At 39.3% G+C, this 16,820-nt stretch overlaps 1 protein-coding gene across 1 annotated transcript in view; it reads right to left on the minus strand.

Annotated features, from left to right (window-relative positions):
- Positions 1-16,820, minus strand: part of LOC126267464 (ATP-dependent DNA helicase DDX11) — a 153,943-nt gene that overhangs the window by 28,940 nt on the left and 108,183 nt on the right. The window contains exons 9-11 of the mRNA XM_049972735.1: positions 15,306-15,463; positions 8,648-8,780; positions 1,229-1,436 (exon numbers count right to left, since the gene is read on the minus strand). Coding sequence (XP_049828692.1) covers positions 1,229-1,436; positions 8,648-8,780; positions 15,306-15,463 — 499 coding nt within the window. The remainder of the gene's footprint in view (positions 1-1,228; positions 1,437-8,647; positions 8,781-15,305; positions 15,464-16,820) is intronic.

Below are 16,820 nucleotides of genomic sequence, written 5' to 3' on the forward strand. Positions count from 1 at the left end.
GGGCCATGGAAAACTAAACTATGCAGATAAACGGACTATCGGCACATGCTGCGCAACTCTACTGTAGACCCTCACGAAAATGCACAAACTGTGTCTAGTAATACGCAGATATTCAAAACCCTATCTACCGAAACACTCAGGTGAAACTAAATAATTTGTCCCTGATTATTGTATATAAATGATCCAGTAGAAACAATCGGAAGCTGTTCGCAGATGATGCAGTTGTCTGTAAGAAAGTAGTAATGCCAGAAGACAAAATCGATTTGCAGAATGACCTAGAGAGGATTCAGGAATGGTGCAGGCTCTGGCAGTTGGTCTTGCATGTAAATAAAGTTAACAGATTGTGCATACATAGAAAAAGGAATCAGCTACTGCGAAATACACTATTGATGACAAATTCCTGAAAATAGTATCTACTGTAAAATACCTGGGAGCAGCTATCCATGGGGACCTTAAGTGGAAGGACCACATGAAAAAACAAAAGGAAAAGAGGATGCCAGACCGAGGGTCATTGGAAGAATCTGAAGGAAATGTAACACATTCACAAGAGAAGTGGCTTACAAGGCATTTGTTTGAATGATTCTTAAATAGTGTTCATCAATTGAAGTTCCTTACCAAGTAGGACTGATCGAAGAGAGAGAGAAGATCCAACAAAGAGCAGCGCATTTCATCACTGGACCGTTTAGTCAGTGTGGGAGCATTACAGAGGTGCTCAACAAATTCCAGCGGCAGAAAGGGCCCACTGGTGGTAGGATGTCTTTGCCTTCTCTTGAGTTTTGAATGGGCAGGCAGCCAATTATAGAAAGAAGGACCTACAGTTAAAAATTAGAACTACATACCATAATATTTTTCACATTAACAAATCACTGCCAGAGGGTAAAAAGTAGACATAAGTAACAGAAAAAAATCCTTGGCTCAATTGGGAATTGAAACCTGGGTCTTTGGTTTACAGTATGACATATACCTACTGAGAAAACAAATCACACATCTCAAAAATGTAAAAAGCCTATACTGCTTATCAAAATATCAGGTGTTCTTTCTTCCACCCTTCACAAAAATGTAATAACTCTTTTTCAATTACACTCAAATTTATATAACCATGATAGAACTGAATTATACATGAAATTTAACAAACAAATAATAAAAATCTTAGGCGAATTCAGTTTTGAAGGTAGGTTTATATTTGGTATAATATGTGCAGAATCCACCTTGTGGCAGTGTGACAGACCTTGGCAACTTGATGATGGGCTCTATGTGTGCAGCAGGGTTGAGTAGCATGAAGCGCAGTCTGCCCTTCCCAAGCACCGTGTTTATGGACACCAGCACTCGCCCATCATCACTCTTTGTTGTCAAGGCTTCAAGGAATGACACTATAGATGGTAGTGGATTCCCGAAAGAGGTTTCCTTCCTCACAGTATTTTGCAAGGGTGTTTGCTCTGCAACAAGCAAAACACATGAAAGCATTCACAATTCTGAAAATATTGTGGTGAGTGGGGAACACACAATTATACACAATGGAAAGTAAAATGATAAAGCTTTAACATTAGAATATGGTAATGCAGTAGGGAATTAAAATAGTCATTTTTTTTAATGAAATTTACATATTTCAATAGCAATATTTAAAAATATTAATTTAAAAAAAATTAGCATAGAACAGCTATGAGTATTTTTACAACAATTTATTCTGCCAAGTATGTTGTCACGTGTAAATTTATTTGTACACATTTCTATCCATTATAAATCACAAAAAGTTATTATTATGACAATATTGTCGAAAAGAACACTTTACATTCAATGTTGGGGGAGAATAGTTTAGTTTAGTTGTGGTCAGCTGTTAAGCATATAGCTCAGTATAGTTCTATTAAAATTATTTGACGAACAATGGAAAATCTAGGATGGAATAAAGACAATATTATGAAAAGGATAGATTGCTACCCACCATATAGAGGAGATGTTGAGTCTCAGACAAGCACAACAAAAACCCTGCTTAACATGTGAGCTTTCATCCACAAGGCCTTGTTCTAAAGTAGACAAAACACACACACACACACACACACACACACACACACACACACACACACACACTGTCTCTGGCCACTGAGGCCGCATTATGACACACATTATATGATCACTGTGGTCACTGAGGCTGCACTATGAGTATCTGTGCATAATTGGAGAAGCAATCTGGTTGGTGGGGGTAAGGATGAGGTTTGGGCAGGGAGGGGAGAAGGGATAGCAGAGTTGGAACACAGGGCTGTAAAGTGATGTTTGTGGGAGCGTACAGGGATGTGGTGCTGACAAGGTAGGCAGGACATATATGCCCTGGTACAACTGGGAAATCCAGGAAAAACACGGGAATTTTATCCCTCAGGAACAAGACTGGGAAAAACACAGGAATTTTTTTAGAATTCTGGGAATTTTTCAGTGTTTTAGTTCTCAGTTAAAAAAAAAAAAAAAAAAAAAAAAACGTAAAACTTAAGTTGTAAAGGAAATGCGCCATTTACAACAAAACACACTGCACACGCAGCATCTGCCAACAGAAAAATCTGTTAAAGGCATTAGGACGAAAGACTATGCAATACTTCACAAGCCCGCATCTCGTGGTCGTGCGGTAGCGTTCTCGCTTCCCACGCCCGGGGTCGATTCCCAGCGGGGCCAGGGATTTTCTCTGCCTCTATGATGGCTGGGTGTTGTGTGCTGTCCTTAGGTTAGGTTTAAGTAGTTCTAAGTTCTAGGGGACTGATGACCACAGTAGTTAAGTTCCATAGTGCTCAGAGCCATTTTTTTTAATACTTCAAAACAACCACTTGCAATGAGTGGGACGTCACAACTGTTTACATTAGCTTCGTTAGAGCAGTTGCCAGAGCTCATGCATCTGTGCAGTTGAGTCGCGTATGAACAGTATATTTTCCCACTTCTGGCTACTTGAAGTAAGTCTGTTGGCTGTAGCGGCTATAGGAAGCAGCAAGATGCTAGTGAGAAAAAATTTTGTGGCACACATTTAGTGATTTTGCTGTTTCCTCTTTGTTTACATCTCTCACGTCAAATGAAAGCAAAACAGATTTCTGAGGCCGGGAGCCATCAACTGAATTAAAATATATTTACATAATTATGGAAGGCTAAAATACGTTGAGCTTTTTTTTTATTTCCAGGCATTTGACAGTGAAACATTAATTGCCTTGCAGAATGATGAATTTATTTTTGTTGGCTTGCTAAATAAATTTGGCTGTTATTAATCTTTTCTGCTGAGGCAGTCAATTTATTTGAAACAAATTATTTCATTCCAGACTATTGGTTAGTTTCAACTGTTTGCTGGATTTCAAGTGCAAGTTTTCATCTTCTGGCACATATGGCATTATGCCATAATAAAGAACCAAATATGAGATAGTGCAGTACTGGTACTCCAAGAAAATTTATATCCTGAAAACCATGTTGAAAAGCTTAATACCAGATTGGGGGCCTACTTCATTGTGAATCAGGACACACGAATGTGCACTGTAAGCAGAATTATGTATTTTATTATGGTTTACAAAATTCTGATGCTCTTGGTGTATCCTGATGCCCTGTTTCTTTTATGATGTAATGTAATATTTCTCAATGCTTTAAATGTACAAACATACAGGCTTCCTATGTCATTGTAGCTGCACACGTGCAGTAATGACTGTTTTCTACTGCTCAGTGGCAACTGCTGAAATGAACCTGTTTCTAATAGCTCGCGGGAAAATATTGCAAATGGTAGTTTGAAATGCATCACTTTCAGTGTAAATTTCCTTTTACGCAAGATGAATTATGTTGCATCTGAGAGTGTGCAATGAATTTCTTAAATCACATTGTGTTGACTCTCATTTAAAACTTAACCATTTGAGGACCAGCCACTTAGAACAACTTCGAGCCCAGAAGACCAGACATTTATATCATTATTTTTAAAAAAATTTGTGTGATGTACCTTTTTTAATAATAATTTTAAAAAACCAGAGAGAGGGGGGGAGAGGGAGAGGGGGGGGGAGGGGGGGGGGGGGGAGAGAGAGAGAGAGAGAGAGAGAGAGAGAGAGAGAGACCAGTTTATATGTTAAAGTTAAGCTTTTCTGGTAGCTTATTGAGCTCCAAGACCAGTATTATATGTGAAAGTGTAGCTTTTCTTGTATCCACACTTGTATACTAATTTCAACCATTCACTTTTCCTATTTGTGTGTTCGTGAACAGTCCAGGCCTACCTTAATGAGCTATGACTGACTGACAAAAGCGCATCGCAATCTCGATTTCAACATTTTGGAAACTAACGTGCTGTGTTTGGCGAAATTCGAATTTATACTTTTGTAATATGAAAATACAGCATACTTATTGCTGCACATAAAATATTTTTCTTTCTTTTTCGTTCGCGGTTGTTTACTGATGCGCCGGGAAGTTCAAGCGGGTGCATAAAACCTTAACCCTTCAAAAGAGTGATAAGTTTTACAATTCCGATGTAAAGTATACTGTCACTTAACACTTAAAAAGTGTATTTTCATCCAGGATAAAGTGTATTTTAACTCGGAAATCTGGGGAAAATCTGGGAATTTTTTTTCCTTGTCTGCTTATACACCCTGGTAGGTTAGAGAGGTGCAGTTGTGAGGCTGGGTGGGGGGTCATAAAAGGAGAGGAGGAGAATAAGGAGACTGTGGGTGCAGGCGAGATAGGAGGCTGTGTAGCGCTGGAGTGGGAGCAGAGAAGGGTAGGAGTGCAGGACAGGGACTAATGAAGCTTGAGGCCTCTCCCACATCCTCTCATAGCTGACAAAGCCTGTCTCACAAACCTACTACATTTACCACCCTCAGTAACTCCCTCCCACCACAATACAGAATTCAGAACCTAAACAGACCCCGAACACAGTCATGAAACTTTCCTCTAAAAGCCTTAGTCCCACACAAGTATCGTCCCTCTCTCTCTCTCTCTCTCTCTCTCTCTCTCTCTCTCTCTCTCTCTCTCTCTTTGACAGAGGGCTTACTTTTTGTCCCACACCCAGACTCTGTCCTGCTGTGCTGCTTCTCTCCGTCTCCTGATCACGAAAGTGAAAACACTTTTATACTACCAACCCTAAAAATAAGACTCAACCCACAACCAATGGTGAACCCTGCCTGGCTCAGTTCACTCCTCCATCCAGCCATGATCCATCCACTGCCCCAAAATCTCTCCCTGTTAACATTGCCTTCCATAATTCCTCAAATTCCTCAACATGGAAGCTAACTTTATATCTGCAGAAAGAACCACAATCCACCACCTAAAAAATCATCCTTGCCGACAAAGGCTCCACCACTGTGGTCTTGAATCACAAGGATTACCTAGCAAAAGGACTCCACTCCAACAGGATCTTGTCTCTCCTCAGATCCTTAGGCCCATCCCAGAACCTCTCACTTGAGTGAATCTCATTTCTTACCCCCTGCCAACCCCCACACTCTGCCTTCTGCATGCTTCCTAAAGTCCATAAACCCAACCACCCAGGACACCCCATTATGGGCAGTTACTGTGATCCCACTGAGACTCTCTCTGCTCCCATAGCCTAACACTTTCAGCCCATTATCCGTAACCTATCCTCCTATATATAACATACCAACCATTTTCCCTTTCTCAATAGTACCCGTTTCTTTACTATATGACGCCCTGCTCATCGCTATTGATGCCACCTCCCTTTACACTAATATCCCTAAAGCCCAAGGCCTTGTCACTATTGAGCACTACCTTTACCAATGCCTGGCTGATTTCACACCTACAATGTCCTCCCTGGTAACGATGACCAAATATACCATCACCCACAATTACTTCACCTTTGAAGGCATCTCCTATAAACAAATCCACCCTACAATGGGCATCCACATGGCACCATCCTATGCAAACCTATTCATGAGCCATGTGGAGGAATTATTCCCAACCACCCCGAATCTCAAACCCTTCACCTGGTTCACTTTTCATTGATGATGTCTTTGTGATCTGAATCAATAGTAAGGACACCCTATCCACATTCCTCCAGAACCTCAACACATTCCCTCCCATTTGCTTCACCTGGTCCTCCTCAGCCCATCAAGCCATTTTCCCCAGTGTTGACCTCCACCTCAGAGATGGCTACATCAGTACCTCTCTGAATGTAAAAACCAACCAACCACCAGCAATACCACCACTTCGATAGTTGCCACCCATTCCATACCAAGAAGTCTCTTCCATAGAGGCTAGCTACCCACGGCTGTTGCATCTGTAGTGACAAGCAATCCCTCTCCAAATGTACCAAGGGCCTCACAGAGGCCTTCACAGGCAGAAATAACCCTCTCTATATTGTAGGGACAGATCTACTAGGCATCATCTCTCCAGTAACCCTCCACCTCCCAGAGTCCCTCTGTCCAGCCACAAAGGAGCATTCTACCCATGGCTCAGTACCATCCAGGACATTCTCCGTCATTCGATTACCACTCATCATACCCCTCCCACAAAGCTGTTCTGGTTCCCACTGAATTTACGCAAGATTCTCATCCATCCCTTCTTCACCCTGCTCCCAAGCCCTTGCCTCATGGTACATATCACTATAATAGACCTAGATGCTAGACGCATCCCGTACATCCTACCAATCATCACCTCCTCCAGTCGGGCCACAAGCACCATATGTTCAATCAAAGGCAGGGTTACCTGTGAAAGCAATCATGTGATACACAAGCTAAGCAACATCCATGTGCCACACAATACGTGGGCATGACAACCAACAAGCTGTCCATCCACATGAATGGCCATTGATAAACTGGAACCAAGACACAGATAGACCACCCAGTTGCTGAACATGCTGCTCAACATTCTTCACTTCAATGATCACTTTGGAGCCTACGCCATCTGAATCCTTCCTACCAACACCAGCTTTCCTGAAATGCACAGGTAGAATCTCTCCTTGCTATATATCATATGTTCCTGTAACCTCCCCCCCCCCCCCAGGCCTCAAGCTCAGTTAGTCCTTGTCCTTCACTTTTCCCAGCCCCCTATCCCACTAATGCATCCAGTCTCCTTTTTCCCCACCTCTACTGGCCTCTTTTTCCACCCCCTCCCCCAACCCACCCTGTATAACCTTCCAACTGCACCTAGCTATCCCATCTTGTCCCTGAATTGTTTCCACAAGCAGCACTTTAATGTCCTCCACCCCTACCCCACTATCCAACCCTTTCCCTGCCCAATGCCTCCTCTGTACCCCCACCACCCAGATTGCTCCTCTTATCATGTGCAGTTGCTCAGAGTATGGCCTCACTGACCAGAGACAGTAGTCTTTTGTATGAGTTGTGCTTGTGTTAATGTGTGTGTTTTCTCTATTTTAAAATAAAGCCTCTGGTTGAAAGCTCACATGTTTAGTAGTCTCTTTATTGTGCCTGTCTGCTACTCAACATCTCTTCTATATGACAAGTATCAATCCATTCTTTTCATAATATTAAAATTACTAGAAAGTTGGTGTGTCACTTGCCACTACAGAGTTACCATATTGGCTGCCGGCTAACACTCAACTGTAGAGAGAGAGAGAGAGAGAGAGAGAGAGAGAGAGAAGGGGAGGAGGTGGGGGGTGGGGGTGGGGAGCATCACTAATGGTAAGTTTCAGGTGTACATGTACATATGATCCTCACACTTCATTACCAGATAACAAAGAAAAAATACTGAAGCATGAGAATATAATTACAACCGAAATATCTTACCATGCCATTTGATTTCTTTGTTTATTTTAAATTAAATTATAGAAGCAAACAATTCTTCTTCTTATAATATTCCTCTAATTCACAGGCTGCTTCAAATCAGTCATAAGACTGACAACTCAAATTAAAAATCAAATAATAGAAACTCCAGATTGGAATATCAACAATATTAAAATAAAATTAAAAAAAAACTATTTGCGTGTGTAAACACTTCCCTCGGGTCGTCCATAATACATGGGAAGAAGTTAGGTTAATAAGCTGGTATATTATTCATCCCACCTATCATGTAAGCCTTTCTTTAACATGAGCTTATGACAATGTCGTTATTCCCTTCATTATCTGTTCCAGTTTACTGCATCTTTCAACTCAAAATACTTGAAATATCGCCGACCTTAAGTTTCTGAGGGGGTCACCTACAAGAGAACTACATTAAGATATTACAGATGTCCATGTTTTCTGAATATAAGTATTTAGAATGTGCTCTGTTTCAAGTACATGCTCATTTATTTATAAAACTGCCAGTCACTCATTTATGATCATCTAAGATAAAAATGTCAAACTTTATATATTTGGGTGTTTCTTGTATGTTTCTTTTTACTTAGATTTCTATATGATTTGCTGCCTTTTTCCTTCACCACCTTGCTTCATCCAAACCTGTCTCAACTTTATTCTTTGTTCTGTCAAAGAAACCTCTATTACCATTTAAGGTTCTTCACATTTTTGTAAGTTCCTGTATTCTATGAATAGTGTCTGCTTAGTAAATAATGCTGACATTAAAAAATTAACATTAATAGTTACATAACATATTTCCAAATGACTGCACTGTTCACATGTTATACTGAACCTGTTGCTACATACATCCTTATATTTATTTTGTAATTTCTTTTCCTTACATAGCAGTTGTAAACAGCACCATTCCAACATTATCGACAAATACTTATGAAACTGTACTACTGTACCTGCTGCAACTTTTCCTTTAATTCCATTTTTGGAACTGGCATGGACCATTTCACTTAGAAGAGCTTTCAGACCACCTTTTTTCTCTGGGTGTATTTTCACTGTTGATTCATAAAGCTCTCCATAACGCCGAATCTGAAGTATCCAAAGTCATATGTAAATATCCTTGTGGTGTTCTAAAAATTATAAAGATACATCACATTTAAGGAAAATTTGTCAAGAGTGCATGAGAAGCAGTCTGAAATGAGCTGGCAATACTCAAGCTGAAATGACTCAGATTTTGAACTGTTGCAAAATACCAGATTAGAAGCTGATGTTTATCTCTGTAATTCGAAAATTTAATTAACTGTACAAACATGTCTGTGATTAGAGAAGTATGACAATACAAGTTGTGACATGGAGAGACAGGATTGATAAAGGTTAAAAAGAAAAGAAAACTTACTTTCCCATCAGGGTAATGAAAAGTCCTAGGATGAATATAAATAATGGGAGGTGAAATGGTAATCAGTTATATACAGTTGAAGCACTGAGCAGTTATTAGGCTTACAAACAAGAATGAGAACCTTTTTCTCCTTCTGATCACTGTCCTACAGAGTGAGCTAACTACTGACTACTCAACATGTCATATTTTTGGAGATGTTTTGACTCATCCTTGTGTTTACGCCTGCTTAGTGATCTGTTGAAAATGTATCAAAAATGAAAATAAAAAATAATAAAAATATTATCCATGACTTTCAGGTGAATACAGCTGAAAAAGGTTTCTTGTATACCTAACTATTGCAAGCCGTCATCTGATTAGACCAGTCAATATCTATGCATATCATTTTCTATACTACTGCAGGGTTTTCATATGCTATTACTAGCGTACATGTTTCTCAAATAACGGTTGTTGTTGTTGCTGTTGTTTTGGCCATCAACCCTAAGTTTGGTTCGACTCACTTTTCCATTCCTGTAGCTCGAAAGCTACCATCATTTCAGAATGACATGTAATTCATTTTAATTATTGACAAAATTATTTGATTGGATAAATAAAAACTCTACTCACGATGTGGTGGCAGAACACACACACACACACATACAAGACTATTGTGATATGCAAGCTTTCTGAGGTACATTTTGGTAAAGTCACTCAGGACCGTGGGCCAGGGGAAACTTACCATACAGGATGAGAAGGAAAGACTGATTGTTGGGGACTGCATCGGGCGGATTTTCAAATTTCAGGTCTCGTCCAATGCAGTCCCTAACAATCAGTCTTTCCTTCTCATCCTGTACGGTAAGTCTCCCCTGACCCACAGTTCTGAGTGACTTTGCCAAAGTCTAACTCTTTACCTAGACCTCTCCAATCCTTTTTCTTCGCCCTTATTCCTTTCCCTTCAACCCTTCTGCCTGAAGAAGGAGACACTGTCTCCAAAAACTAGCCAACAACAACAGTCTTTTATGTGTGTGTGTTCCACCCCCACTTGGTGAGTAGATTTTTTATCTATCCAATAAAAAATGTAATTCAATTTGTAAAGTGTGGTAAGCATTCTCTCCCTGTCTCTTCCTTTCTTTCATTGCGTTAGATATTAGACCTTTTTCTCACTGACTTGTTCCCAAGTGTCCTGATCAAGTCATCTAATCTACAAGAGCCTCCTGTAACACCTACTGTCAATGTTTTGCACCCACACACAGCACATAATTTACGGCAGAGTAACATCACATACATAGGCAAATAACTAATTGCAGTGGCTCTTACACATTCCGACATTTGATTTAATGAATGTGAAACCATACAAGACATACATGCTGATAAAATGAAAGTTTTTGATTTTACAAGTTACCAGCTTACCATTACTTAAGTAATGACTCATTTCATGACTGGTAGCTTTGACTTACATGATCCTACAAAACCTAATGGATTAAATTAAGCATGAGGCAAAAATATTGACATGATTTTGAAGAAACGGACATATGGATTTTGATGCTGGTTTCATGTCATTTGGTATTAGCTCATGGCATCCAGATAGATAGAGATCTATTTCTCACTTACTCGCCACACTAAAACTTACAAAGGCAAATGAGGTGAATACAGTCCGACCTCCATTGACCATTAGTTTTCTAATCACACTGCCCTTAGTGGCTTCACTTTAATCCATGAATAGCTTTAAGTAAGACGTGGAGCCACACAGAAGAAGAAGAAACCCTATAGGGTAAATTAAAAAATAACTGGTGCATTATTAAAGACAAAACAAAAATTGTGGCTTGAGCGTCATTATCCTCAAAACTGTGATGAGAAAAGTGAAAATGCATCTTAATTCAGGTCAAACATTCCAAATCAGCAAAAAAATTCAGGATACAATGTATGTCTGATACCTTCTGTCTTTATACACTATTTGATCAAAAGTATCTGGATAACCTCAAAAGCATATTTTTTCATATTAGGTGCATTGTGCTATCAACTATTGCCAGGCACTCCATGTCAGTGACCTCAGTAGTCATTAGACATTGCGAGAGAGCAGAACTGGGTCCTCTGCAGAACTCACAGACTTTGAATGTGGTCAGGTGATTGGGTGTCACTTGTGCCATAAGCCTGTACCCTACATTTCCACATTCCTAAACATCCCTAGACCCACTGTTTCAGATGTGACAGTGAAGTGGAAATGTGATGGGACAATACAACACAAAAGCATACAAGCCGACCTCGTCTGTTGACTGACAGAGACCGCCGACAGTTGAAGAGGGTCATAATGTGTAATAGGCAGACATTTATCCAGACCATCAAAGAGTAATTCCAAACTGCAACAGGTTCCGCTGCAAATACTATGACAGTTTGGCTCGTGGCGAAAAAACTTGGATTTTCTGGTCGAGCGGCTGGTCATAAGCCACACACCACGCCAGTAAATGCCAAACGATGTCTCACTTGCTGTAAGGAGGATAAATACTGGACGATTGAACAGTGGAAAAACATTGTATGGAGTGACGAATCACAGTATACAATGTGGCGATCCAATGGCAGGATGTGGGTATAGCGAATGCCCTGTGAATGTCAACTGCCAGCATGTGTAGTGCCAACAGTAAAATTCAGAGGCACTGGTGTTATGGTGGGGTCATGTTTTTCATGGAAAGGGGCTTGCATCCCTTGTTGTTTTGCATGGCACCATCACATCAAAGGCCTACATTGATGTTTTAAGTGCTTTCTGGCTTCCTACTGTTGAAGAGCAATTTGAGGATGGCAACTGTATCTTTCAACATGATCAAGCACCTGTTCATAATGTAGGGCATGTGGCATAGTGCACAACAGTAACATCCCTGTAATGGACTGGCCTGCACAGAGCCCTGACCTGAATCCTATTGAATACCTTTGGGATGTTTTGGAACGCTGACTTCATACCAGGCCTCACCGAAAAACATCGATACTTCTCTGTGCAGCACTCCGTGAAGAATGGTATGCCATTCCCCAACAAACCTTCCAGCACCTGATTGAATGTATGCCTGTGAGAGTGGAAGCTGTCATCAAGGTTAAGGGTGGACCAACACCATATTAAATTCCAGCATTACCAATGGAGGATGCCACAAAATTGAAAGTCATTTTCAGCCACGTGTCTGCATACTTTTGGTCACATAGTGTATGTGCAATAGAGAGCTATGGACACTTTAAAAACAAAAACAAAAAACAATGAAATAAAGGATACAAACAACACAGTGAGATCAAAAGCAGTCAACAGTGTTGGACATTACAAGAAAATAAATTCTACAAAGTAAAATAAATAGGAAAACCAAGAGAGTCTTACAGACAGGCAGTAGACATAGGACGGTACTATTGGAGCAAGTGTAGAGCTCCTTGGTGACAGATGACAGGTAACTATTATTTTTTTAAGGCAAGTGCTCAATAATGTGACCAGTGATGTGTTTTAATTATTGTGGATCCAAGAAATAATTTGGACAACAACTTGAATATGGAGTTGAGGATGGCTTCAGGCACACCACTGGATAGTCTCATCACGTTCACTCTTTTTACCTAGATCGACACACTCAACATCCCATTTTCACACTTAGGATGGCCAGTCAAAAACTTCTGGAGGAAACAAGTTCTTCTATGCTATATTTCTAAACCTGCAGGAAGCAACAGACAGGGTTCAAGGACTTGACTCTGGAAGTCCATATAGGAATGCGAGCAGTTAGCAAAGCTATATGTTGAGCCACCAGGATCCCCTATGCAATCTTCAAGAACTAGATGAGATTAATTATAATAGTCTGGATAAAAAGGCATGTTTATTATAAGGTGACAGATTTCAAGCCTGTGATCATTGAAACCGGTCATCTTTTAGTAAACCTTTAGACTACTATAATTAATTTTGAAGACTGTATTTTGATCACTGATATTTCCAGTAATGTTTTCAAAAATAACTCTATGAGAACATAAAATCAGAGATCTGCTGACTTCACTACAAGCAAGACAGCCAAGCAAGACCGCAGTCCCTTTGCTTATGCCTTTACCACATAATGGACACATGTAGCAGCAATATTAAAAATCTGACTGCTGGAAATCACCAGATGTAAGCCATTCAACTGACCACTTGGCTTTTTCCGGTGACCTCGCAACATTGCCCTCTTTGATAAAAACTTCCAACGCAACATTAATGTCTGGGTGGAAGAGCTGAAGAAGAAAGGAATGAAGGCATTTTGCTGGAAAAATCGAAACCATGATTACAAACAAAATGGAGAAAGAGCATATTTGAAGCAAAGGCGTAAGAACAGGTTTGTAAATTTGAGTACTTGGGCTCTATCTTCAGAGGAGATAAGAAGATGAAAGACAAAATTAGGCAAAGAGATGAGGCAACAGGCCAACTGTCTAAAGTAGTCAAATGGTACTTCCTCACAAGAGACACATATTGGAAGAAACAAAATTAGCTGAACTATGACTGAGAATCACGGATTGTGAGTAGCTGATCAGAAAGTCTGATACATGCAGCAGAAATGGGATACCAGAAAATAAAAGTAAGCACGACAGGATCCCAAACAGAGCAATTTGGGATTTATAAATAAAGTCTCGGGAGAAGCATATCAGCTGAAATGGTTTGGACATCACCTGCCAAGGTAAATAAAGTACGTGATGGTAAAGGGAGAGGTGAGGACAGCCAAGAAATATGTGGAAGTACGTAGTAGTAGACACAATGCAGGAGTGAGCAAAGGCAGTAACTGCTGCTACAGAAAGGAAGAGATTGAGATTAGTTATACCTCCTACACCATGAGGTAGACTAGTGAAGTATCCCCCACACTTGTTTGCAGTCAAATAGTTGCCTTTCATGACATTAATGTGCAGATAATTGTTCTGAAGAAGCAATAGATAAAGAGCAGCTATTGAGTCTAAGTAGGACAGAAGCAAGTTTCTGTTCATTTTACATCCTTTTTACCAAAGCAATAATCTTTTTTCTAAGAACTGTATTTAGTCCAAGTATAGCTTTATGCAGCTAAAACACACACAGCAAACTAATCCCAGCATACAGATGTACTCTGGTAGTTACTTTCGACCTAAAATTTACACCTTGACTCATTAGACATTCCTAAAAAGTTTCTTTCCTGATGGGATTTACAGATCATGTACCGCAGAATGAATGCGTGGAGCATGAAATCAATTTCATACTTGAACTCTAGAGAGCTCAGAAGACAGTTCTCATTAACAAGAGTGTTTATGGTACTTCTGCCATCCCACTGGTGAAATGAAACACCAGGGGCTCCTTGGTCACTTTATCCTCAGAAGAAAGGATCCATGTTTCCACATTTAAGATTTAGGTTTATCAATTAGAGTGCCTGTGTCAGAATAGATTATTTTTCATTCTGCATAGTTAGTGCATTAATCTGTTTTACAATTCATCACTACATAAAGCTAATTTCTGAATTATTAATTATACTGGTGGCCGACAGTCTTTATTTACTCTACATAGATGCTTTAGTAGGCACAGTCCTACAGGAGGTGGTACATCCTTGCCTTCCTTCAACCTCCGAACTGACTCACCTGGCCTTTTGTAGTGGGTCCTACAGATTAATCTGGATTCTGATCCACAGTACATCTTGGTATTTTTCACATTATCAAATCATTACCCCAGAGAGGGAAGAAATTAAAATGGCAGCAAAACCTTAGTATTAACAGAGGACCAAACCTCGGATCTGGCTCTTATCCACTGAGACACACAATTTTTCATTTCATAGAAATAAATATTTCTGAATTTTATTTTTCTGTCTCCCTTTAAGTGCAAATGCTTTTTAGTTTAGTCCTCAATAAATATTGGCTATAAACCTTTAAACCGCATCAAGCCTAGGCATCAATCAAATGCAAAATAGACATTTTTTACAAGTATTTTTACAAAACAATATGAATTTAGTACAGTACTGGTCAGTATTAACAAAAATCTTGGGATGTATTTATAAGATTTCTAGTAAGAAAGTGTTCCAAATTTCACAACAGTAAAGCTTGTCAATCATATCTATACCAACTTGTACAATTAAACAATATATCTGTGACTCAGTATCTCCACTATATGGTGAGTAGCAAGTATCCTTCTCATAATATTGCCAACTTGTACAATAATAAGAAGCACAGGCGAAATTTGAACCCAGGTAAAGCAATTTGTTTTAATCAAAATATCCTAATCAAAATGTCACAAATCACTATGGTGTTACCTTATGTGCCAGCTTACTCTTCTTGCAAAATTGCAGTAACATGTATGGATTGATATTATCGATTTCTGCGAACAACAGAAAATCTGTTAGTGTATACATCTTCTCTTCTGCAGCTCGCAAACCAGTACTGACATCAGGATGGTGACCAGGCCTACCACCTGAAAAATGGTATTAAAATTCACAAACTGAAAATACTTTCTTACACAAGGTAGACCCTCTGGAATATTGTAAAACCATTTTCATAACCATTTTAAAGACAGAACACACTGAAAACACTGGCAAGAAATTATTCCACCAGAAATAAAAAAAATACATTGGCCAGGGTTTGATTTAGGCTGCATTCTGTGTAAGTTACATAAAAACTGACAGTACACAACACTTTCAGGTGACAAAATAGCACATGTACAGTTACGTTAGTGGCTTATGTGGGTGACGTTTGTGGTGCTTCCTGCCTTCCATTATAATGGGCAGCATTTAGATTCAAATCTGTCTGAGTATTGTCACTATACCCCACACAACAGGCAATGATGAGAAAACTTTGAGCTAGTTCTAAGCAAGAATTTGCTAAAAGATTTTCCCAAAACATTTGTATTAGTATAGCCCAACTTTTGTGGGACAAGAGGCATAAAATTTACCAAACTAATTTATGTCTATTCTTACACCTCCTGAATCTGTCCATCACTGTGCCATGCAATTTTCTTCAAATGCCACATTCTGCCTTCTTATACACTCTTCTATCATCACATGTAGCTTGTAATGTGGCTTCACCCCTTCTTTCAGTTCCAGTTATTTAATATGCCCTGCTAATAGCTGACAGCACCTAGTGATTTTCCTGACTAGAACTCCTTGTGTGATGATGGAGCATGTCCATTTGTTACGATAACTCAATTAACTAGCATAGAGTAACAACATACAACAAATTCACAGAACACTACATAAGTTACTTTATCCTATCCTATAGGATGTTTCTAACATTGGCATACAATTACAGAGCATTAACCAAATAATAATTAGAGACAGTTAACAACCTTCATATGATGAATAATGATAATTTCTTCAAAGATCATACTCTCGATCTGGCTTTTTAATACCAAAAGCGACATTTATTTTGTATTATTGTAGCTGTTTCGCCACAAAATTTATACATAGCTTAATTGACATTACTCTCAGCAGTCAAGTAATTTTTGTTTCATTTTACATTATTTATAATTCTACAGGTGAATGTAATGTGATATGTTGTAAGCTTCCACCTCCACTTCAACCTAAAGTCTGTGGACATTAGCTGTCTCAAGTATAATTTAGGCAGTCAGAATGTATTTAGTTGGGAGGCAGATCATGTGCAGGTAAACACTGGAATGTTAAGAGCTGTGACCCTGAGCACAGTACCCACACAATGTATATGTTCCATTTAAACACAGCTTGATTATTAATTTCAATTTAATTAGATAATATGATGCAATAGTTAATATTCAATAATTCACAATGAACCTAACACATAACACTTATTCAAGAAGC

Source organism: Schistocerca gregaria, chromosome 4 (assembly GCF_023897955.1).
Source record: "Schistocerca gregaria isolate iqSchGreg1 chromosome 4, iqSchGreg1.2, whole genome shotgun sequence".
Lineage (NCBI taxonomy): Eukaryota > Metazoa > Arthropoda > Insecta > Orthoptera > Acrididae > Schistocerca > Schistocerca gregaria.